The following is a 25,959-nucleotide window of genomic DNA, read 5'->3' as shown; positions in this document are numbered from 1 at the left end:
CAGGCAGGAAGGGGAGAGGTGGTTTATGGGTACCAAAACTCTGGCCTTTACACTCGCTCAATGAAAGTCAACAGTAAATATCAGCTTGACTGTAAATGCGGATGGTTATAAAGACAGAGAGGTGCAAGGAAACAAGGTGTATGTGTATTCCTGTCTGTTAGAGTGTGTCTGTGTGTGTGCCTGCATGCACGTATACACATACACAAAGTATGTTTCAGAGCATGGTGTATTTATTTACTTTATTGTGTGTATTCAACCTTCAGAAGAACTTTTCCACCTGGTCACCCAAGTCCTCTGTTCCCCTTAGTCCTTTCAGACATTGTCCTGTTACATGTCAAACTGTACCAGGGTGCTTATTAAAGCAGCTTCCCAGGGCAAGGGGGGTTCAGTGACATGGTCCCGTGACACGGTCCCCACCCTGTGATTTGGCTGGGAGCTGAATGTCTGGCCCGTAAAACAGGGCCATCGGGGCCTGTGTGTGTGGAGGCAGGTAGCTAGGTCACACCATGCCATGTGAGAGGAACACTAGCCCCAGGGGACAGGGGTTAAGTACCCTTTCGAAACCGGCTCCAGGACCTCAGTGAGAGGCAGATTTATCTCTGTAAATATTTACCTTGCAGAGGCACAGCCGAGGTGGCGGGGAACCCAGACTGGCCCGGGGGCTGACGGGCTAGGCAGGCAGGCTGACCCAGAGGCTATGGCCGCCCTGCACTGCATTAGGACAGATACTGTAGCTACACCCCTCCTGTATCGCCCCCATAGCTACACAAACCATCAGTAGACACCCAGCAAACACGCACACGCACGCATACACACACACACACACACACACACACACACACACACACACACACACACACACACACACACACACACACACACACACACAGGAAAGAACACGGGAAACACCTGAGTGTCTCTGACGGTAACAGCCTGGATGACCTCTCAACCCTGACCTTATGACCAGATGCCACATTTTCTGTTTTCCAACCTCGGCATGAGTTAACCCCCGAGTCAGGTGACTGCTGCACTTATGTTGAAGTGTTTCCTGTTCCAATGGGAAGCGAGTGGCGGGTATTTTTAATTACCGTGTTTCAGGGCAACTCTCTCTCTCTGCTCGCCTTGGGTTGTCATTGGGAGCAGGCACACTTGTCTGGGCTTATTATGTTTATGTGAATTCAATCTAATTAGTAATTACATCATGTCATTACAGTTATGAATCCCCCCCAAAAATGTGTTTGTATTTTTGTTTGAGTTTTTTGTTGAATTTCATCCTTTTTTCTCCCCAATTTCGTGGTATCCAATTGTTTAGTAGCTACTATCTTGTCTCATCGCTACAACTCCCGTACGGGCTCTGGAGAGACGAAGGTTGAAAGTCATGCGTCCTCCGATACACAAACCAACCAAGCCGCACTGCTTCTTAACACAGCGCGCATCCAACCCGGAAGCCAGCCGCACCAATGTGTCGGAGGAAACAACGTACACCTGGCAACCTTGGTTAGTGTGCACTGCGCCCGGCCCGCCACAGGAGTCGCTGGTGCGCGATGAGACAAGGATATCCCTATCGGCCAAGCCCTCCTTAACCCGGACGATGCTAGGCCAATTGTGCGTCGCCCCAAGGACCTCCCGGTCGCGGCCAGTTGCGACAGAGCCTGGGCGCAAACCCAGAAACTCTGGTGGCACAGCTGGCACTGCAGTACAGCGCCCTTAACGACTGCGCCACCCGGGAGGTCTATGAATCCAAATTATGGCTCTCTAATAACGGCGGCTGAGTGGGTCGGCTGAAAACAAAACAAATAAAAGCGTTCATTTTGGCAGCCTGGTAGGAGCCTGCACTGTGTAGATTTGCTCGCTTGCATTGATAAATCGGAGTGTGGAGCCACTTGGTCATAACACAGTACAGTAAGGGCCATGAGTTAGTTCAACTCACCACTCCACACCCAGCTAACTAAATAAACTGGTTTAATGACTGGGTCCCGGTCTCCAGGGGGGAACAGACAGGGCAGGAGGGGGTCTGTGAGTGACTCGTCCCTGTCCCCCATTATTTTGACAAACACACGAACAAAGAGATGGTCCTCTCTGCCACCCCTGATGCCCACATGGGCCCCAGACTGTATGGCATATAGCCTGGCATAGTTTGCCCACTGTTGGCTTTAAGGGAGCTCCTACAGCAGGAAATAATGCCACTCTGTGCCGATATCATAGCTCTCCTCACACTCTCTCTGTTTAGTAGGAGAGGGGGACGAACGCAACAACAAAAAATCAGCAGGTGGACTCTCAACGTCGTCAGTGGAAAGTCTGAGTCACCCGTTTTGACTTCAGAACGCCGGCCAGTGCCAGCAATGACCTTCCCCTCTGAAACACCATACCTGTGGTTGACACCCGCTGAGTCGCTAACTCTGTGACTCTGCGGCTGGGTGGGACGAGAGGGAGATAATTCAAACAAACTGCGGAGAGACGAGGGCAGTTATAAACATGTTTGTCATCGGCGTCCGACCCAATGCGCCCAAATGCCGACCAATTCAATTTGGCAAGCTTTCAAATGAATTTATCTTCAAGTGAATGTGAGGCACATAAAATAATCCATTACACAAATGAACCCATGTTACTGTGAACTGGTGTAACACCCATACGTGTCATACTACCCAATACAATATATGACAGCGGAGGCATATGATTCAACCCTGACTTCTAGTTCTTTCTTCCCATTTAGAATACAACAGCAGTGACCAGAAGACAGCCTGTAGGAGACATGAGCTCTACGTCAGCTTCCGGGAGCTGGGCTGGCAGGTAAGGATCAAATACCACCCCCCCAGTAATTGCAGTGACACACTGGTGGACTACATTACCCACAATGTCCCATTTGTTCAGAGTAAAGAGAGTTCAAAACGATACAGACATGAGTCAAACATCACAGGTCAAAGAGAAGGTCATTGAAGACTACGGTTGCAAAAATATGGTAACTTCCCAAAAATTCCCTGGTTTTTCCAGAAAACCTGGAAAGAAGGAATCATCAGGAGGGAATAAACAGGATATCCGGAATCCTCCAATCATGATTTCTGGGAAAACCTGGGAATTTTGAGAAATTTACCAGATTGTTGCAACCCTAGTGAAGACATTTGGTAGGTGAAAGCAAACCAACAAGCAGGCTTTTGTACCGATTGAATAACCTTTTAAAGAAGCATTTATAGGCATTTGGTAAGAGCTTAAGTGGTCTGTAAACTCTGTCAGGTCACTGGGTGTGTTTGGTAACAGGGGCCGTGAACAGTTAATGGAGGGGAAAACATGCAGCCACCTAGGTCCTGCAAAACAATCAACCCCCTGTTAAGACAGCACTGACATCTAGAGGGAAGATGCCAACACACACACACACACACACACACACACACATAGGCCTATACACACACACACACAGAGAGAGTGAGAGGCTGTAGCAAAACAGCCTGCTGCCTGAGTGATTCCACAGGCACTTGTACATTTCTGCACTGATCTGTCCTAGGAGACCCAGTTGAGACTGAAGGTTGTGAAGTAGGACGCTACAGTCCAAAGGGGTTTAGACCTTACGCGAGTATAAATGCCCTCTGACAATGGTGCGGCTGAACTGGCACTGTTTTACTGAACTGTATATTGTACCCATTAAAACACACAGTACCTTTTTGCCACAGGATTCCGTTTCCAGAGTCTTCAGAACACATTGTAGACCCGGGTTTAGCCATAGTAAATGTATCCCTCTTGTGATTGTATCAGGACTGGATCATTGCACCTGAGGGCTACGCAGCCAACTACTGTGACGGAGAGTGCTCCTTCCCCCTCAACGCCCATATGAATGCCACCAACCATGCCATTGTGCAGACACTGGTGAGCACTCTAGGAATTGAGCTAATACATTGCTAATAAAGAGCTATATCCTAATTTTCATGGAACCTGAATTTTCATGCAAATCTCCCATTGATGTAAATGTATATTTGATTTGTAAAACAAATGTTTCAAGTGCGCACTTCACGTTAGGAAAGTGACATGGATCGTTCAAGCTGTGCTTGAAGAGGAATGTGACCTCTGACCTCTTGTTGTCTCCTAGGTCCACCTCATGAATCCGGAGAACGTGCCCAAGCCCTGCTGCGCCCCCACCAAGCTGCACGCCATCTCCGTGCTCTACTTCGACGACAACTCCAATGTCATCCTGAAGAAGTACAAGAACATGGTGGTGAGGGCCTGTGGCTGCCACTGACGACCGCCAAACTGCCGCGTCACCATGGTCACCTGGCCATGGGCTGCAGCGGAGACTGTGTGCACACGACATCATGGGTCTGCCTGTTTGTGAGTGTGTGTTGTGTACTACCCTCTCCTCTCCCATACTCAGGGCGAGGAAGGAACTGATAAATGGACCAGACCAATGTGCTGCTCCCCCCCCCCCTTTCAAAACTAAGTGGTGTTGAAGTTCTCAGACGGCTAATGGCCCATTACAGCGAAACAACTCGACGGCGTCGGGGAATTGACTCAATGTTATCTCAATACTGACAGCCAACCTGTTACATGATGTCAGATGTAGTCTAATGACACAAAACATGTTGAAATCCTTTTATAGGACCACAGGGGAAAAGCATTAGCCTAACTACACCAATTTTAATAGAGATGTATGTATATTGTCTGACTAACCAAAGCCTGATTTTAACATGAACAATCTGCTGAAATATTCATGAAATGTATGCCACGATACATTACAGTTAATGTAAAAAGATCCAGATATTTCCTACTCCTCTTTATGGATTGTACTCAGTTCTTCCGCCATATTCACCTGGCTTCCAAAAATATAATATGGGCCGAACGGAAACAACCACATACTATTTTAGTTGTGAACTCATCAAAATATCTTCATTGGGTCAATATTTGCCAAGCTCATGCTGGGTGTTCACCAAGCTGGTTCAACAGGTAGCAGGTTGTGGCTTAACTGATGGACTGCTCTAAAGAGGATGACATTCACCTCATCCCTTGGACATCCCGCAAACTGTCATTTCCATGTTATTCCACTCACTGAGTTAACATATCCCCAAAAATTGTGGGAAAATCTATTTGTTGGTCAAACCAGCTGAACAAATGTTTTGAACCAGCTTTCTGAAATTAGCTTGGGTTTGACATTTTGATTTGGTTCATTTCAAAGTAATTGCTACTGTCGATTCATTTACGGATCGGGGCTCTATTCAATCCGTTATTGTGGAAGTTCAGCATTACAGCGTGATTGAAATTTCAAAGGCAACATTTCTGCATTCACGGTAAACGCTGAATGTCGGTTCAATTGAAAATGACCTTTACATTTCTATTGCACAATCTGTAATCACTTCCTGAATTGAGCCCAATCCTGATAAAAAAGAATTCAACTTTGTGCCTAACCAATCAGAAATCACAAAATATACCTCTAGTAAGCTGCTGTTTACATTTCTTGTGGTCATGTTTAGACTTACTTTTGTGTGTAAATACGTGTACATTTTCAGCTTATTTATTGCACCACTTAATCACATGCCATATTACAGAGAAAAACAAACAAATTAAAAATACTATTTTTGGAAAAAGACATTTTATTACAAAATCTCATGTTACAACTTGCCTTTTTTTTTATTTGATTTTTTACAAAAATCATGGGCAGTGTCAACCCACTCACAAAAACAAAATACTGCTTTCCTTCACTGGAGTCTGCCTAGACCATGTACTATCCATAAAGATTTTACTGACAATAAGTGGTTAGCCTCTGAATGCATTTGTTTCCCTTAATTGAGCATTGAATGTAAACTGTCTCACAGCAACTCCATGCAAACACATTCTCAGACCACTTAAATTTCAACCGCCCCTGAATAGCACACAAAAAAAAAATTCTGATCCACTAACACTGTGGGTTGATATATTCTATATATGGAGAAAAGAAACTGTCGTCGTAATTTATGGACTAAACAAGTCATGAGTGATCATTATATGGGTGGATAATATATTTTGGGTATTTGTTTTTTTGACATCCCAAGCAACTGAGGTAAACCAAACAAAAACCCCAAAGTAAAATGACCTCATCACTGTTTTGCTTCACTGGGTGTTTGAGTGACGGCATGATATGGGGCTTAATCAATGAAACAGAATATTCATTTACAGCAGACGTTTGTTCTATGCAACATTCTGAATGGTCCATTTTTTTTTTAAGTCGTCCATGTTGGACACAATCCCTCAAACCATTTGTGAGGGATGTTTCAAACATGGATTAATGACACATGGTTTTCCTTTCATGACAAACTAGCACATTCCATGCATAAGGCATGACTCGAGTGTGCCAAACAGACGATCACAATCATTGTTCATAAAACAGTGAGAACGCCAAAACTGTCCCGAGGCGCCTGACATTGAACCTCTTACAGCACTAAAATGGAAAACCAAAAAAAATACTTTTACATTCAGACTTTTTGTAGTACAATTGCAATGTCACAGAAGACCACTCACTCACAAAGGGCAGTTTGACATGACACTTTCATGCAGCCTTTCCTGTCATAGCCAAAAAGCAGTTGGGGGAATTCGTCAGAAAAATATAGCCGATAAGAGATTGCAGTATGGCATAGGCTAAGAACTCCAACTGGGGGTCCCTGAGAGTTAAGTTAGTTAGGCCGTCACTGGCATGGATAAAAAGTACAGTCAACTTAACAATCAACGTCACTGGAGGTCACGCGGCTTTGACCCCTGTGCAACAGTAACATTACATCAACGGCTCATGATTGTTCGTCAACATGATTTTCTTAAATCACCAAATGAACATTAACATTTTATATCTATACAAACTCAGTCAGCTTAATCCAACATTTTTTTGATACAACCAGCAGGCACTATTTAAGACGACTCTGCTTGAGTTGTCAAGTGTTGGGATGACTATAACGGTATGCATTTTAAGGTTTGGCCGATTTAAGTACCGCTGGCAAAAAGTGGTTTGCAGAGCCAGCCAATGCTCTCCAGAGGAACAGGGGGACTGGGCAGCCCAAACAAAATATTCACATTTCACACAAACTATTGGATTATTATAGAATCAGACTGGCCTCACTCATGAGACATTACAGTGGGGGTTAAAAAGCAGTGCATTGATGCTACTCTTTTCTGAAAGGAAAACGATGGGAGCTGGTTGTTGTGGGTGAGAGGACTCCTCCCATTGGCCAGATATTCTGTGTTGGGTGGAGGAGAGAAGTAATGGTGGATGTTGTTTGGACAATGCTACAGCTCGTCTCGGGCCTGCTTCATCACAAAACTGTGCAGGCTCTCCAAGTCCCGCCCTCCGTGATGCTCCTCACCTTGAGCACCAGCTCTGAACAGCAGCAGGGTGGGGTACCCATGTACCTGTAGAAGAGAAAGGAGACAAAGTCAGCAAGATAACAACCCTTAGCTAGCCCCGACCTCTTCAGTGTTTGCTGATTTGAAGGGAATGGATAGGTATAAACAATATGGTCTTTACTTCACCTAGCCCCCAATGCCTTTACCATATCACGCCCACCTGTCCTTCAGATCAGCCAACTCCGAAGGAAATAATGGTTGCAAATGTTTTTTCTCTTACTATAAACTATGCATGAATCGTCTAGATTGTTTAGCAGTGTGAGTCATAACGTAACACTAATTTAATCAATTCTAACAGTGAGCTACTAAGAGCCAGACAGGTTGCAGCTGAAGAGACTACTAGTCCAGAGAGCGTCCCATTAATAAAGGTTGCGATGGTTATAAGGGACTGTCTTCAGGGCCATGAGGGAGTCTTGAGATCCACCATTCCTGTTAGCGGAGGACCACTGATTATCCAATCCCGTGATGAGGTGGCTGTGCAGTTTTATGGCTTTTTGAACCATAGTACACAACCCCCGCTAACCCACATAACCCACCATGTATACTTCCTGTGGCGCTGGGTGGCGCTGCTTGTGTGTGTTTATGAACGGAATGTCAAGTTACACAATCAAGGTCTTGCCAATTATACCGCAGAGTATAGTACACTACAGTATTGCTCTTTCTGAGCAATATCTTAGCTACTGACAGTCAATTTACAATTTATACTGAGTGTACAAAACATTTCATGAAAGGTGAAGGTTATGATCCCTTATTGATGTCACCTGTTAAATCCACTTCAAATCAGTGTACAAAAATTGGCGACGACAGGTTAAAGAAGGATTTTTAATCCTCGAGACAATTGAGACATGGAATGTCTGAACTGGCTATTGTAGTAGTAGTTGCCAGTCGCACCGGTTTGTGTCAAGAACTGCAATGCTGCTGGGTTTTTCACACTCAACAGTTTCCTGTGTGTATCAAGAATGGTCCATCACCCAAAGGACATCCAGCCAACTTGACACAACTGTGGAAAGCATTGGAGTCGACATGAGACAGCATCCCTGTGGAACACTTTCAACACCTTGTAGAGTCCATGTCCCGACGAATTGAGTCTGTTCTGAGCGCAAAAGAGGTTGCAACTCAATATTAAGAAGGTGTTCCTAATGTTTAGTACACTCAGTGTAGAACACCTACTGAAAACCTGTTGCAGATCATCCTTTCCACTGTGCAGTCCACTTTGGCAATCTTCACGTCAGTCAGGCCAGGGAACTCCTTCTTGGACAGGTCTTCCCATGCAGGGGCCAGATTCTTACAGTGGCCACACCTGGAGTGGGGGGGAAAGAGACAAGTCAGTTATGATTATGCAGGTTATCCAGGCAGTGGACCACCGAGGTTCTCTTTCTCTGCATCTCAATAGTCGAGTGGTACTTTCATCTAGTGTACTTTTAGTCATGTGCACTGCTGTGACAAAACTGGCATCCATGATATTATTTTCACCTAGCCTAGATCAGGGCAGATAGTAGTAGAGTATTTCGATGGAACTTTAGTCTGCGAGGGTGCCGCTCCATTACCTGAGGGGAAATGCACTAGCCTCCTCAACTTCTTACAAGTACCACTGACTCAAATAAATATCCAAGATCATACGGCGGGAGATAGATAGTTAAAAAGAGTGTTACTACTGTATAGAACAGGGCTCCGGGCAGCCGAGCGGAAATGGAGGAAAACTCGCCTCCCTGCGGACCTGGCATCCTTTCACTCCCTCCTCTCTACATTTTCCTCTTCTCTCTCTGCTGCTAAAGCCACTTTCTACCACTCTAAATTCCCCCAGGGGTGGGCAAACTTTTTGACTCGCGGGCCACAATGGGTTCTAAAATTTGACAGAGGGGCCGGGCCAGGAGCATTTGGAGGGAGTGTTTGGGCCGGATATACTAAAGCATTAAATGTAGTGTGTGCAAACCTCATAGCACAGTAAGAACACTACAACCCAATTTATTAACTGTCTTTCAAATGTGAAAACATCCTGGTCAGGGTTTTCTTCTTTCACTTTATCCTGGATTCTTTTCAGCAGCCCGATGTTTTTTCCAGTTAAATTTGGCGATCCATCCGTGGTGACATTGGCAAGTTTACTCCAAGGTAGCTTCATTCTCTCGATGACAGCAGACACCTGTTCATATAAGTCCTCTCCTCGCGTTTTCCCTTTCAGTGATTCCATGCTCAAAAGCTCCTCCGTTATCTCAAAACTGTTGTTAATCCCTCGGATAAAAATTAGGAGCTGAGCAGTGTCTTTTATGTCGTTACTTTCATCCAGTGCTAGTGAATATAACTTAAAGGACTCCGCCTTTTTGTTTAACTCGCTGACTATATCTTCGTCAATCAGTTCCACGCGGCGAGTCACTGTCCTGCGTGCTAAACTGATTTTTTCAAACTTGGCTTTGCTCTCCGGACACAAGAGACCTGCTGTATCTACCATGCACTCTTTCAAAAACTCGCCTTCGGAGAAAGGCTTGCTTGCCTTTGCTAATTTGAATGCCAGCAAATAACTTGCCTTGGTACTTGACTCTTGAATTGCAGTTTGTCGGTGAAAAAAGTTCTGTTGACTCTGTAAATTAGCTGCCAACCTCTGAGCAGTAGCCGCCCGTTCTTGTGTTGACTGCTTGCTAGCATAGTTTGCATGCTTCGTGGCAAAGTGACGGCTGATATTGTACTCTTTGAAAACCGCAACAGCTTCTTGGCATATCAGACATACAGCCGTTGATCGGACTTCAGTGAAGAAGTATTTTGTTGTCCACTCCTTATTAAACACTCGGCATTCGCTGTCCACTTCCCTTCTCTTTGGTCCACTCATTTTCACAGAAGGGCTTAATGGTGACGTGAAACGAAGTGAAAAAATTAAAGTGAAATAAAGAGATACGCGCCACTCCAACAACGGTCAATGTGTTTTGAGTGCGCCATCTATTGGGGAAACGTGGGCATTGCAGGGAAAGGGGAAAAAAGGAGGTTTTTACTATAATTTGGACAAGTTCGGCGGGCCGGATTAAAAAGCCTAACGGGCCGTATGTGGCCCGCGGGCCGTAGTTTGCCCATGTCTGCTCTAACCCTAGGAAGCTCTTTGCCACCTTCTCCTCCCTCCTGAATCCTCCTCCCCCTCCCCCCCTCCTCCCTCTCTGCAGATGACTTCGTCAACCATTTTGAAAAGAAGGTCGACGACATCCGATCCTCGTTTGCTAAGTCAAACGACACCGCTGGTTCTGCTCACACTGCCCTACCCTGTGCTCTGACCTCTTTCTCCCCTCTCTCTCCAGATGAAATCTCGCGTCTTGTGACGGCCGGCCGCCCAACAACCTGCCCGCTTGACCCTATCCCCTCCTCTCTTCTCCAGACCATTTCCGGAGACCTTCTCCCTTACCTCACCTCGCTCATCAACTCATCCCTGACCGCTGGCTACGTCCCTTCCGTCTTCAAGAGAGCGAGAGTTGCACCCCTTCTGAAAAAACCTACACTCGATCCCTCCGATGTCAACAACTACAGACCAGTATCCCTTCTTTCTTTTCTCTCCAAAACTCTTGAACGTGCCGTCCTTGGCCAGCTCTCCCGCTATCTCTCTCAGAATGACCTTCTTGATCCAAATCAGTCAGGTTTCAAGACTAGTCATTCAACTGAGACTGCTCTTCTCTGTATCACGGAGGCGCTCCGCACTGCTAAAGCTAACTCTCTCTCCTCTCATCCTTCTAGACCTATTGGCTGCCTTCGACACTGTGAACCATCAGATCCTCCTCTCCACCCTCTCCGAGTTGGGCATCTCTCGGCGCGGCCCACGCTTGATTGCGTCCTACCTGACAGGTCGCTCCTACCAGGTGGCGTGGCGAGAATCCGTCTCCACACCATGTGCTCACCACTGGTGTCCCCCAGGGCTCTGTTCTAGGCCCTCTCCTATTCTCGCTATACACCAAGTCACTTGGCTCTGTCATAACCTCACATGGTCTCTCCTATCATTGCTATGCAGACGACACACAATTAATCTTCTCCTTTCCCCTTCTGATGACCAGGTGGCGAATCGCATCTCTGCATGTCTGGCAGACATATCAGTGTGGATGACGGATCACCACCTCAAGCTGAACCTCGGCAAGACGGAGCTGCTCTTCCTCCCGGGAAGGACTGCCCGTTCCATGATCTCGCCATCACGGTTGACAACTCCATTGTGTCCTCCTCCCAGAGCGCTAAGAACCTTGGCGTGATACTGGACAACACCCTGTCGTTCTCAAATAACATCAAGGCGGTGGCCCGTTCCTGTAGGTTCATGCTCTACAACATCCGCAGAGTACGACCCTGCCTCACACAGGAAGCGGCGCAGGTCCTAATCCAGGCACTTGTCATCTCCCGTCTGGATTACTGCAACTCGCTGTTGGCTGGGCTCCCTGCCTGTGCCATTAAACCCCTACAACTCATCCAGAACGCCGCAGCCCGTCTGGTGTTCAACCTTCCCAAGTTCTCTCACGTCACCCCGCTCCTCCGCTCTCTCCACTGGCTTCCAGTTGAAGCTCGCATCCGCTACAAGACCATGGTGCTTGCCTACGGAGCTGTGAGGGGAACGGCACCTCAGTACCTCCAGGCTCTGATCAGGCCCTACACCCAAACAAGGGCACTGCGTTCATCCACCTCTGGCCTGCTCGCCTCCCTACCACTGAGGAAGTACAGTTCCGCTCAGCCCAGTCAAAACTGTTCGCTGCTCTGGCCCCCAATGGTGGAACAAACTCCCTCACGACGCCAGGACAGCGGAGTCAATCACCACCTTCCGGAGACACCTGAAACCCCACCTCTTTAAGGAATACCTAGGATAGGATAAAGTAATCCTTCTCACCCCCCTTAAAAGATTTAGATGCACTACTGTTCCACTGGATGTCATAAGGTGAATGCACCAATTTGTAAGTCGCTCTGGATAAGAGCGTCTGCTAAATGACTTAAATGTAAATGTATATAAGAGCGCTTACCATGGAGCGTAGAACTTGATCAACGTCAGCCCCTTGGCCACTGTCTCGTCAAAATTGCTCTCTGTGAGTGTAATAACGCCAGACTGCAGGAAAAAAACAGAGGTGATATCAGATTGGATCATTCCTGGTCATGTATTGGTTAATACAGTCCCTTCAGAAAGTGTTCACACTCCTTGACTTTTTCCACATTTTGTTGCGTTACAGCCTGAATTTAAAATTGAGATTTTGTGTCACTGGCCTACACACAATACCCCATAATGTCAAAGTGGAATTATGTTTTTATACATTTTTACAAATGAATAAAAAATTAAAAGCTGAAATGTCTTGGGTCAATAAGTATTCAACCCCTTTGTTAAAGCAAGTTTAAATAAGTTCAGGAGTAAATATTTGCTTCACAAGTCACATGGACTCACTGTGTGCAATAATAGTGTTTAATATAATGTTTTAATGATTAACTCATCTCTGTACCCGACACACAATTATCTGTAAGGTCCTTCAGTAGAGCAGTACATTTCAAACAGATTCAACCACAAAGACCAGGGAGGTTTTCCAATGCTCAGCAAATCAGGGCACCTATCGGTAGATTGGTCAAAAAAAAAAAAAAAAGCTGATATTAAATATCCCTTTGAGCATGAAGTTATTCATTACACTGAATAGTGTATCAATAATAATGTATCAATACACCCAGTCACTACAAATATACAGACGTCCTTACTAACTCATGTGCCGGAGAGGAAGGAAACCACTCAGGGATTTCACCATGAGGCCAATGGGTGTCTTTACCATTTACAGAGTTTAATGGCTGTGGTAGGAGAAACTGAGGATGGATATAAAAAATATATAATTACTACCCAATACTAACCTAAAATGACAGAGTGAAGACACTAAAGTAATACTGCAAAAAATGTGCCAAAGAAATTAACAAAGCATTAGGTTTAGGGGCAAATCCAACAACAAAATCACTGAGTACCACTTCATATTTTCAAGCATGGTGGTGGCTGCATCATGTTATGGGTATGCTTGTCATCGGAAAGGACTAGGGGGTATTTTAGTATTTAAAAAAAATGGAAGATACCTAAGCACAGGCAAAATCTTGAAGAAAACCTGCTTCAGTTTGCTTTCCAACAGAAACTGGGAGACAAATTCACCTTTCAGTAGGACAATAACCTGAAACAAGGCCAAATATACGCTGGACTTGCTTACCGAGATGACATTGAATGTTCTTGAGTGGCCTAGCTACAGTTTTGACTTACAGAACCAGTCAAAAGTTTGGACACACCTACTCATTCCAGGGATTTTTTTTTTGTCACCATTTTCTACATTGTGGAATAATAGTGAAGACACAAAACTATGAAATAGCACATATGGAATCATGAGCAATGGACATTAGACCAGTGGAAATCTGTCCTTTGGTCTGATGAGTCCAAAGTTTAGATTTTTGGTTCCAACCGCCATGTCTTTGTGAAACGCAGAGTAGGTGAATGGATGATCTCCGCATGTGTAGTTCCCACCGTGACGCATGGAGGTGATGGTGTGGGGGTGCTTTGCTGGTGACACGGTCTGTGATTTATTTAGAATTTAAGGCACACTTAACCAGCATGGCTACCACAGCATTTTGCAGCGATACGCCATCCCATCTGGTTTGCACCTAGTGGGACTATAATTAGTTTTTCAACAGGACAATGACCAAAATCACACCTCCAGGCTGTGTAAGAGCTTTTTGACCAAGAAGGAGAGTGATGCATCAGATGACCTGGCCTCCACAATCACCCGCCCTCAACCCAATTGAGATGGTTTTGGATGAGTTGGACTACAAAGTTAAGGAAAAGCAGCCAACAAGTACTCAGCATATGTGGGAACTCCTTCAAGACTATTGGAAAAGCATTCCTCATGAAGCTGATTGCCAGAATGCCAAGAGTGTGCAAAGCTGTCATCAAGGCAAAGGGTGGCTACTTTGAAGAATCTCAAATATAAAATATATTTTGATTTGTTTAACACCTACATGATTCCATTTGTGTTATTCCATGCCTCAGGACTACCTGGCATGATGACTCCTTGTTGTCACCAGTCCACCTGGCCGTGCTGCTGCTCCAGTTTCAACTGTTCTGCCTGCAGCTATGGAATCCTGACCTGTTCACCGGACGTGCTACCTGTCCCAGACCTGCTGTTTTCAACTCTCTAGAGACAGCAGGAGTGGTAGAGATACTCTTAATGATCGGCTATGAAAAGCCAACTGACATTTACTCCTGAGGTGCTGACATGCTGCACCCTTGACAACTACTGTGATTATTATTATTTGTCCATGCTGGTCATTTATGAACATTTGAACATCTTGGCCATGTTCTGTTATAATCTCCAAAGCCAGAAGAGCCTGGTTCCTCTCTAGGTTTCTTCCTAGGTTTTGGCCTTTCTAGGGAGTTTTTCCTAGCCACCGTGCTTCTACACCTGCATTGCTTGCTGTTTGGGGTTTTAGGGTGAGTTTCTGTACAGCACTTTGAGATATCAGCTTATGTTCGAAGGGCTATATAAATACATTTGATTTTGATTTGTTATTTCATAGTTTTGACGTCTTCACTATTGTTCTACAATGTAGAAACTAGTAAAAATAAAGACAAACCGTGGAATGAGTAGGTATGTCTAAACTTTTGACCGGTACTGTAAATTGTCTTAACTCTGGAAAGACCTGAAAATGGCTGTCTAGCTATAATCAGCAACTCACTTGACAGAACTTGAATTTTTTAAATATTGTACGATCCAGGTTTGCAAAGCTCTTAGAGACTTACCCAGAAAGACTCACAGATGTTAGAATCACCTTTGGCAGCGATTACATGTATTGACTCAGGGGTGTGAATATTTATCTAAATGCTATATTTCTTTGCGCAAAAAAAGTCTAAAAACATGTTTTCACTTTGGTATTGTGTGTAGATGGGTTAGAGAAAAAAATAGATATTGAATCCATTTTTAATTTAGGCTGTAACTTAACTATAAATGTGGAATAAGTGAAGGGGTATGAATACTTTCTGAAGGCAGTGTATGTCCACAAGGCCAGTAGCCTAAATTCCTACACCGAACATCCGTGACTAATCGAGCTCGTGTTGTATTGGAATTAGCTTTGGATCTCTCCTTAAACGACTCGTCCCACGTCTTTATTCAAGGTTGATGTCACTGTTCACACTGAACACTATATCCGAGATGTCTTGGCATGGGCGGAAGGAAATAGCTAGCCTGCCCATAATTGCTAGGTCTAGTTGACTGTTGTGCAGCAGAGGCCTATGCCTGGTGTAGACTGTAGTCTACAGCGTAGGCCTGAGCGGGCTAGATGGTAATCTCACTGCTAAAACATCTGCCCGAGAGCTTGTTCACTCATTAAGTATCTGGAGAAGAAACTTGCTGCCCACACACAACAGGGTACCCGCCCCCAAAATGAGATCTCGGCATAACAGTGACCAATGTTAAGAGTTTTAAAATAGCATGTGGAGTATTTAAAGTCTGGAAGGCACATGTGCTTGGCCTCACGGTACCTGAGAGAAACAGTCAAACACACACACCTCCTCTTTGGCAGGTTCGGCGCTGGGTACTGGGATCTCGTTAGCATGTGGGTGTACGTCATCCTCCTTAGTAGCAGCCTTAACCTGGTTGTCGACAAAGTCCTTCAGAGATTCCAGGTCCCGCTTGCCTCTGTACTGATCCGCCTGGACAGACAAACAGCAGCAATGGAAAGGGTTAACAAATTGACTAGCATTTTAATGATAAAGCAATAGCTCCTTAAAAGCTTAAATGTGTTACAGAACACAATGACACAAGGTCTTCAGTGTGCTAGCCAACCAAACTACGTACCTTCTCTCCGTCCTTGAAGAAGAGCAGGGTGGGGTAGCCACGCACAGCGTTCTCAGAGCACACCTCGTAGTGCTGGGTACAGTCCACCTGGCCAATCACACAACACACCAGTTTATTCAGAATTCATTCAGCATATCCAGCTCATACCTAGTATGTCATACTTCACATTTAACTCCTGTAGCTGGTAAAGATAGCTAGTTGTGCTTTTAACTTGGAAATATCAACATGCAATTCAATACAAACAACAGCCATAAATAACATTTGTTCAGTGGGTTGTATTATCTCATTGTACAAACAAAATGACTCGTCAGAAGATCCGTGTCCTGGTCTTGTTACATAGATAAGTGACTCCGGTACACTGCTGTTGCTCAGGCAGGGTTGGAACATGTTACCAACCTTGCCGATCTTGATGTTGTCGGAGTGCTCAAAGCTGGTGGCCAGCTGCTCCCAGGTGGGGGCCATGGCCTTGCAGTGACCACACCAGGGGGCAAAGAACTTGACAAAGTGGGACCCTGTGGAGAGGAGGAAAAAAAGAAGAAAAGGAGATTATACTTAATACTGGAAAAGATAATATATACATAAATGTACACCAGGAATAGCTGCAATCTGAACAAACTAATTATAAAGCATTTTACAGAGGTACATAATAGCTTAAGTTATAGAGTATGAGCGTCTTAGCTTAAGGATGGGTTACAAGTTGATGGAATAACATGAGAAATTACATCAACTATAAAAATGGCCTATGCAATGCGGCCCTAGAGACTAAAATAAACGGAGCTCACAGAGGTTAAATGCTACTGATTACACAATTGTCAGTTAAATCTTAACCAGATTTAAATGTGAGACCCATAAACATTCCTCTTACAAATGACCTTGTCATATCCTGCATTTTTTTCTCCAAAACAGGAATAATTTATTTTTCTTCTCAACTCTAACATACGACTAAAAACCAGACTTAAAGGGATACTTTGGGGAGTTTGGCAATGAGGCCCTTTATCTACTTCCCCAGAGTCAGATGAACTCATGGATACCATTTTTATGTCTCTGCGTGTGGTTTGAAGGAAGTAATTGCTAACTAGCGTTAGCACAATGACCGGAAGTCTACGGGTATCTGCTAGCATGCAACCATGCTTCAAGTCATTGTGCTAATGCTAGTTAGCACTGGCTCGTGAAACTACCTCCAACTTCCTTCATACTGGACACAGATACATCAAAATGAGGAAGTCTGACTCTGGGGGAAGAATACTGAACTCTCAAAACTTGTGCACAAATTTGTTTACATCCCTGTTAGTGAGCATTTCTTCTTTGACAAGATAATCGATCCACCTGACGTGGCATAACAAGAAGCTGATTAAACAGCATGGTCATTACACAGATGCACCTTGTGCTGGGGACAATAAAAGGTCACTTTAAAATGTGAAGTTTTGTCACACAACACAATGCCATGGATGTCTCAAGTTGAGGGAGCACGCAATTGGCATGCTGACTGCAGCAATGTCCACCAGAGCTGTTGCCTGAGAATTTAATGTTAATTTCTCTACCATAAGCCGCTTCCAATTTGGCAGTACAACTAACCGGTGTCACAACCACAGACCACGCGTAGCAACGCCAGCCCAGGACCTCAACATCTGTCTTCTTCCCCTGTGGGATCAACTGAAACCAGCCACCCGGACAACTAATGAAACTGAGGAGTATTTCTATTTTTGAAATTGTTGGATGTTGTGTTTACATTTTTATTCAGTATAGAAAATCCCCAAAGTATCCCTTTAAGAGCTGCAATTTCATTGGGACAATTATCATGACCATTTACTTTTGTTGTGCTTGTCCAGCGACCGGAAACATGCTGTTTGCCTGAGATAAATGTAGCGTGGATTGCATCATGGTTTCAAGGAAATGACGGCACCTAAATTATGTTAAACTTTGTAGAAACTTTACATATGTAACTTGCATAAAACGTTCAGGTCTAAAGAGACAAGTCTGGTCCCAGGTCTGTGTGTGCCGTCTTGCCAACTCCTATGGCGCATGACAATTGCAAGTCGGCAAGACAGCAGAAACAGTTCTGGGACCAGGCTATAAAGAGACCGTTGCCACGTCTGTGGTATTGATCAATCCCAGTCCTCCCCCCACATTACCTTTAGAGATGTGGGCCTTGAAGTTGCTGGCGGTGAGGTCATACAGGCCCTGCTTTGGCTCTGGGGCTTTGGGAGGCTCCAGCTCAGTCTCTGGCTCCTGCAGAACATCATGCCACACGTCAAATAAAGACTACCATCACATCACATTAGTCTCAAATAGTTTCCATTTCAATATATAATAATAATAATAATAATAATGATAAAAAAAGAATATGCCATTTAGTAGATGCTTTAATCCAAAGCGACCTAGTTACGCGTGCATACATTTTACATATGGGTGGCCCCGGGAATCGAACCTACAATACAATACTACCAACTGAGCCATACAGGATCACCTACTGTATGTTTTATTTAGATCACTTGGATGACCTCTCTCCTTACCACAGGCTCCTCCTGCACAGTGTTGAGCATCCAGGTCTCCAGAGACTGCAGGTCCCTGGGGCCTTGGTACTTCATCGCCTCCTGCTCGGGCTTGAACAGCATCAACCTGCAAACAAGACAGGGATCAATGAGATCATACAACTCAATGACTAGGGCATAGCCATACTGCTCTGCTGTATCAACATACTCAAAATACACCAAATTGATCAATTCCATTGTCATTACATGCATTGCAACTTATTTATGTCATGTTCATGGCTAATAAAATGTTAATACTTTTCTTTGTGACAGTTGTTTTTTTTCCCCGACAGAGTAATTTATAAGCATGTTAGGGTCTAAATGCATGTCAATGTTCCCTGCTATCTACATTGAAGCTCACTGCTCTTTGTGGTTTATACCAGTAGCAAAATAGTGCCTCGAAATGGTGAGGTATACTCAACTTATCCAATAAGAAATCCAAGAAGAATCTGTTCTATTGCACAATGTTTTGCTACGGTATTCCCTAATGCAGAGGTTTTCAAACTGGGGTCAATTGTGGATACCATTTGTATGTCTCTGGGTCCAGTATGGAGGAAGTTAAGAGGTAGTTTCACAAGCCAACGCTAACTAGCGTTAGCATAATGACTGGAAGTCATGCTAACTGTTCATCAAACTCTATGGAAGTAGATAAATGACTTCATTGCTAAAATCAAGCTAATTACATGTTTTTTTTCTGTATAGAAAATTATTAGAAAGAGGAGGAAAGGAAGCGCTAAGGTACACAATAGTAAATGTTGGTAGACAGAAGGTGCTCTTTGGTAAACGGGGTGAATTGGTCATCAAAAAAAGAATGGAGGACCAAGGAACTTCATATAATGTTCAATAGATTTTTTTAAACTACGCGTTTCAGCTAAAATTTTTAGTTGTGCCATCTATGTGGTAATTTTCAGAATAGAAAAGCAGTTTTGGTGCCAATTGAAACAACCAATACCAGATAGAAAGCATGCAGAAAAGATATTGAACTATATATTTTTTTCAATAATACCATCTTTGAAAAATACAAATAAAATAAAGACTAGACAGTCGGGGAGAATTGAGAATGGGATTTTTTATTTTATTCTTTAAATACGGGAATTGGGGGCACATGCCCATTGATTTTGTTATGTTTGAGCAGAGGTACACAGCATTAGCATTGGCAAAATGCATAGAATTGGAGGAAATTTGCTTCAAAACTGCAAACTGTTCTCTCATCTCAATACAAACGATTGTAGAATTGCAGAAAATTTGCTTTACAACAGCAAAATTCTCTTCACCGACTATTCCCAAACTGGGGTACGCGCAATGCCGTCAGGGGTACGCCAAATAAAAATGTGATTCACATTTTCAAACAGTCCATTTAGATTTTCCAGCAGGGCTATTCATTTGGGTGATGTTTTCGTTTCATTGCCCTCCCCAAAAATTAAACCATCTAGTGTTCAGCAAAATAACACAATGTCAAATAATTAACATCCAATTACATTAACTGTTACCAGTGATGCCAACGTAGCAATTTTGTTGCTAGATTTAGCAACTTTTTTTTCAGACAGCACCTAGCAACAAATTTAGCTACTTTTAAAAATGTATTTGGAACTTTTAGCAACTTCTGAAAAGTGACTTGAACGCTAAAATGCACGCATTTTCCCTCTAAAATTACACAAAAACGATTTTCTTTGTCACACATTCAGTCACAACACACGTGCCAACACACCTGCTACAAAAGTGCATTGTGCATGACGTCAGCAGCAGGCGCCCAGCTCGTGCACTGGCAGCAGCAGGCCAGTAGCAATTTCAGTAAATTGCAAATCATTGTTGGCGGACTGCAGCAGCAGTAGTGCGGGTTCGACGAGCCAAACCCAATGAATATAGTTGGTCACGAATGTTTGATCTTGAACAGAATTTACAACATCAATCAACATGTCTCAGTCAAAATTGTACAGCCAGAAGTAAAGAAAAAAAAGTGGGAGTCTGTACCTGAACAAATGTCATATTTTTTGCCGAGATGGCAGTCAATTTGAGTAAAGTTATTATGTGTTTTACGTTATCACACAATGACATCACAACGTCTTTTAGCAACAAATCAACCTGCCTCTAGCAACCTACCCTGAAAATTAGTTGGCAGCACTGACTGTTACTCTCTCGCCGGGAATGACACCAAGGGTATGTAGGTAGCCAAACGTAGCTGCTGCTCATTCCGTTTGCACGAAAATTGATAGTAAAAAAAAAAAAGTAAGGCCCGCGTCCATAGAGACATATACCAGCTCTACTGATAGTACTGCTACTACCAGCAGTACTACACCTGCCACCTGTTGACGACACAAGTTGTTCGGCTTCCACAAGCACATCCAATGCTAGCATCAGTAATTCTACATTTGTTGTTAGCCCAGCTGGCATGGACACTGACAGTTCTGAATCTGATGCAGCCGAAGAGCTACTGCCCCCTGACCTGGGAAAGCACCGAACAACAGACAGGGACGTTGGACCATCGAAGAGGTGCAAATATGATAACTACATTGATTTGGGGTTCCCTCAGTATATTGGGAGTAGTGCCTTTCCTCAGCCACAGTGTGTTATATGTGCAAAATAAAAACCTTGTGCAATAGAACAGTTTATTTTGCACATATAACACACTGTGGCCGAAGAAAGGCACTACTCCCAATATAAGTCATTACGCTAACGCCAGTTAGTGTTGGCTTGTGAAACTACCTCTTAACTTCCTCCATACTGGACCCAGAGACATACAAATAGTATCCACAATGGACCCCCTGCAGTACCCCGGACCCCAGTTTGAAAACCTCTGCACTAGGGCACACCTTAGCAAAACATTTAAAAACCTTGCGCAATAGAACAGTTTAAATGTTTTGCTAAGGTGTGCCCTAGTGCAGAGGTTTTCAAACTGGGGTCCGAGGTACTGCAGGGGGTCCATTGTGGATATCATTTGTATGTCTCTGGGTCCAGTATGGAGGAAGTTAAGAGGTAGTTTCACAAGCCAACACTAACTGGCGTTAGCGTAATGACTTATATTGGGAGTAGTGCCTTTCCTCGGCCACAGTGTGTTATATGTCCAAGAAGAAACTGTTCTATTGCACAATGTTACCGAGTGGCTAGTACAGGCAAGCCCCATACTATTGTGGAGGACTTAATTCTTCCTGCTGCCGCGGATATGGCTGGGACAATGCTGGGGAAAAGGCCAAAAAAACGATACAGATACGGCTTCATCAAACAACACTGTTTCACGACGCATCAGTGACAAGGCAGGAGATGTTTTGAAACAATTACTGCTTCGCATACAAGCCAGTGAATTCTATGCGTTACAGCTGGATGAGTCAACAGGCGTGGTGGGGCTGGCACAACTGGCGGGCCTGGCATATGACCGTTATGTTTATGGGGGGTCAATTAAGGAAGACATCCTCTTCTGCAAACCACTGGAAACAATGACAAGAGGAGAGGACATTTTTTAAAGTACTGGACAGCTTTGTGACATCAAATGGACTTTGGTGGTCAAGATGTTTTTATCTGTACTGATGGTGCAAAAGCCATGACAGGGAGACATAATGAAGTGGTAACGCACATGCAAACAGTACACTGCAGCATCCACCGAGAGGCTCTTGCTGCCAAGGGAATGCCTGACAGCTTGAAAGATGTTTTGGACACTACAGTGAAAATGGTTAACTTTGTTAAAGCAAGGCCCCTGAACTCTTGTGTATTTTATGCATTATTCAATGATATGGGCAGCGACCATATAATGCTTTTAAAACATACAGAAGAAGTGCGCTGGTTATTAAGGGGCAAAGTATTGACACGTTTTTTTATTATTGAGAGACAAGCTTAAAGTTCTCTTTACTGACCATAATTTTCACTTGTCTGACCGCTTGCATAATGACGAGTTTCTCACACGACTGGCCTATCTGGGTGATGTTTTTTCTCACCTGAATGATCTGAATCTAGGATTACAGGGACTCTCCGCAACAATATTCAATGTGCGGGACAAAATTGAGGCTATGATTAAGAAATTGGAGCTCTTCTCTGTCTGCAATAACTAAGGACAACACACAGGTCTTTCCATCATTGTATGTGTAAATTAACTCAAACTTAGGGACTATGTCAAATGTGATATAGCAAAGCACCTGATTGAGCTGGGTGCGCAATTACTTTCCCGAAACAAACGACTGGATTCGTTATCCCTTTCATGCCCTGCCTCGAGTCCACTTACCGATATCTGAACAAGAGAACCTCATCGAAATTGCAACAAGCGGTCCTGTGAAAATTTAATTTAATCAGAAGCCACTGCCAGATTTCTGGATAGGGCTGTGCTCAGAGTATCCTGCCTTGGCAAATCGAGCTGTTAAGACACTGATGCCCTTTGCAACCACGTACCTATGTAAGAGTGGATTCTCAGCCCTCACTCGCATGAAAACTAAATACAAGCACAGACTGTGTGGAAAATGATTTAAGACAGATTCTCTCCAATACAACCCAACACTGCAGAGTTATGTGCATCCTTTCAAGCACACCCTTCTCATTAACCTGTGGTGAGTTATTCACAATTTTTGATGAACAAATAAGGTTTTATATGTAAGATGGCTAAATAAAGAGCTAAATTATTGATTATTATTATATCATTGTTTGTGCCCTGGTCCTATAAGAGCTCTTTGTCACTTCCCACGAGCCAGGATGTGTGTGACAAAAACTCACTCAGTTTAATAAATGTATCGTATAGTGTGTGTGTGGCAGGCTTACAATGATGGCAAAAAAACAACATTTGAGAGTGCGCTGACCCTGGTGCTAGAGGGGGTACGCAGCTGGAGGTTGAATGTTTGACGGTGTACTATAAAACGTTTCGGAACCACTGCTCTACACCACCAAGATACATTTCTAGCTAATAGAACTTAAGAGTTTACACTTCCTTTTCCAATGAACTGTGGGGAGGACATAGTAATGAAACTGTCCACCAAATCTATTCATTGTCAAATATTGATTAGTTCTACTTGTCATTATCCTGATGACAAGTCGTAATAATATATTTTTTGCTAATGTAAAGGTTGTCACACTGCTTACTTAGCGAGTACCACTTTCTCTCCAATTCAGCCCATACCTGGCGCGAACACAAGACCTCTGCCTCACAAACACACGTGACCGTCATCCCTCAAGCATCTTAGCTGATTGCGCCACCTCAAAAGCTATTTTATGAGGCGACGCAAGCGGGACACTTCAGGCTGAGGATTAAGTTTCACACATCCCCATTTGCTACATTAACATATGATGGGGGTGCCTGTGCAAGAAAAACGCCGGCTCTAATGAATACGCCCCGGTACTTACGTGGGGTACCCCCTGATGCCATGGACGTTGGAGCAGAACTTGACGTCCTGAGTGCAGTCAACCTTTACAACGTAGGCGGGCGGCGACTCCATGCTGTTGTATTTGTCCGCCATCTCGTTCCATGTCCCTTGTAGGCTCTGGCAGTGACCACACCTGAAAAGACAATGCAGCAGAGAATTGTTGTTTTTTTAGCCAGCGCTACAGATGGCTATATCGGTTCGTTAATACACGACTAGTAAAGGCCCTGTGCAGTACTTTTGTAAAAAAATAAAAATGTATTGTTTTATCTAGATTTTTTAAAAGTTTCTGCAGCACCCTCAGCACCCCTACTTCCCACAGCTATGCTTGTAACTGTATATGGGGAGCTGTGACACTTCACATGAGTATCAAGGAACCATTGGGAGGAGACCAGAAATACTTTTGAGGTGGTGAATCTGAGAATATAAAACATATTTTTTACTTCCATGATTATGGACTACGTTTTTCTATAAGCCTTTATGTCAGCAAAGACACAAACATATTTTATATCCCTATATATATTTAGGCCTAACTACAGCAGGTAGATTAGTCATTGGGTTAAAAAAAAACTGACATGTTTAGGCACAGTTTTAGTGCGTGCGTGTTTACGTCAGTCAGTGCCTGCCACGTAAACGGTCACAGCAGGAGCGAATCATGAAATGATCTATTCCTCCACTGTACTGTTAGCTAGAAAGCTGCAGTACAGTAGAAACATTTAAGCAGCAAAATGAACACTTTGAAAAAAACACTGCGCTGTGCATGTAGCGACTTTGTCAACTACAATTGTAAAGTACGGGACAGTTCAAGTTTAAACGTGACTTTAGAAGGTTCGCTAGTTTAAATAGCTATCCCAAAATTTAGCAGCATGCTACCTAATGTTAGCTAACGCTCGAGTAATAGCCAACGCGTTAGCCAGATTACATTGATCTTTCATCAAATGCAAGGGCGGATTAACATGTTATATACAACAGCCATATCATATGTGTAACTAAAAACAAGCTGGCTGAATAACTTAAGATAAATAGTTATATCGGTAACCAGTTAGCCGGCAAAAAGCTACGCTAGTTAGCTGCAAATTAGCTAGGTAACGTTTACTAGTAGCAGCAATCAAAGTTAGAAGCTTGCCCATCATGACAATTTGAAAATGAGACAGCTTGCTAAATTGTTAAGGACATATGGTAACGTTATCTGAACATTGTCGATAACTTTACAAACTGCTAGCTGCTAACGTAGGCTAATCCATTCATTCAGGTTAAAACTTGAAAAAACGTTTGCTTACCATGGGGCGAAGAACATGACAAAGTGAGGAGCTGTGGGGACAGCATCGTTGAACATATCCACCGTATACGTATGCTTGGCATGTTCATCTTCTTCTAAATCAGCGTTGCAAAATATATTACCAAAAAGTAACGCACAATAAATAACACACAACATAAAAGGTGTGCAATTCAGTGCTGAGGAGGCCATGATCCCGTCGGTGAATACTTGGACAGCCCCTAGCCCTACTGCTGACTTTTCGGGAATCTGGATAGAGCCAATGCATAGCGAGACGCTCTGAACAATGGTTGCTGGCGTTTTACAGGTGGAGATGCAAAGCAGATTAGATAGAGATCTATGGCATCACGAAAATGGTGCACTTCAAACACTCCTGAACAAGTTCTTAACACGTTTAAATCCAGATGCTTTCACAATTAGGGCAGCTAGTATCAAAGTTTGCAACTTTTCAGTGTTGGTTACATTTCATTCATTTGCGTCATTCATTCAGATATTTCTGTCAGCCAGCCTAGTTGCTAGGTATACACATTCTTTTTAATAGTTTATTTGAGTAAGGACAGATATTGTCATGTTGAATAATCAAGTCTGTGCATTGCATCTTCATGCTTTCCCATGAGCTACAGTGCATTCAGAAAGTATTAATGTATTCCACATTTTGTTGTGTTACA

General features: G+C 43.8%; 2 protein-coding genes across 3 annotated transcripts in view; one reads left to right on the top strand and one right to left on the bottom strand.

Annotated features, from left to right (window-relative positions):
- The window catches only part of bmp6 (bone morphogenetic protein 6), a 36,476-nt gene extending 30,744 nt beyond the window's left edge, over positions 1 to 5,732 (top strand). The window contains exons 5-7 of the mRNA XM_029661133.2: positions 2,714 to 2,790; positions 3,748 to 3,858; positions 4,079 to 5,732. Of these exons, the coding sequence (XP_029516993.1) occupies positions 2,714 to 2,790; positions 3,748 to 3,858; positions 4,079 to 4,228 (338 nt within the window). The 3' untranslated portion in view covers positions 4,229 to 5,732. The remainder of the gene's footprint in view (positions 1 to 2,713; positions 2,791 to 3,747; positions 3,859 to 4,078) is intronic.
- On the bottom strand, positions 5,554 to 25,597 carry txndc5 (thioredoxin domain containing 5). Of its 2 annotated transcripts, none has more exons than XM_029661135.2 (10): positions 25,296 to 25,597; positions 23,999 to 24,151; positions 18,665 to 18,770; positions 18,284 to 18,380; positions 16,548 to 16,663; positions 16,152 to 16,238; positions 15,863 to 16,006; positions 12,315 to 12,397; positions 8,521 to 8,650; positions 5,554 to 7,356 (listed from the first exon to the last, which is right to left on the bottom strand). In XM_029661135.2, the coding sequence occupies exons 1-10, from the start codon at positions 25,481 to 25,483 to the stop codon at positions 7,234 to 7,236; spliced, it is 1,227 nt and encodes a 408-aa protein (XP_029516995.1). In that variant the 5' UTR covers positions 25,484 to 25,597; the 3' UTR covers positions 5,554 to 7,233. The 2 variants fall into 2 exon arrangements, with proteins under 2 accessions (XP_029516995.1, XP_029516994.1); XM_029661134.2 differs by having other exon boundaries at positions 15,836 to 16,006; positions 25,296 to 25,592.
- Between the last annotated feature and the right edge of the window lie 362 nt (positions 25,598 to 25,959).

This window comes from Oncorhynchus nerka, linkage group LG6, assembly GCF_034236695.1.
Source record: "Oncorhynchus nerka isolate Pitt River linkage group LG6, Oner_Uvic_2.0, whole genome shotgun sequence".
In the NCBI taxonomy this organism is placed as follows: Eukaryota; Metazoa; Chordata; class Actinopteri; order Salmoniformes; family Salmonidae; genus Oncorhynchus; species Oncorhynchus nerka.
The sequence above is the reverse complement of the archived record's forward strand: the minus strand, read 5'-3'. Positions and strand labels throughout refer to the sequence as shown.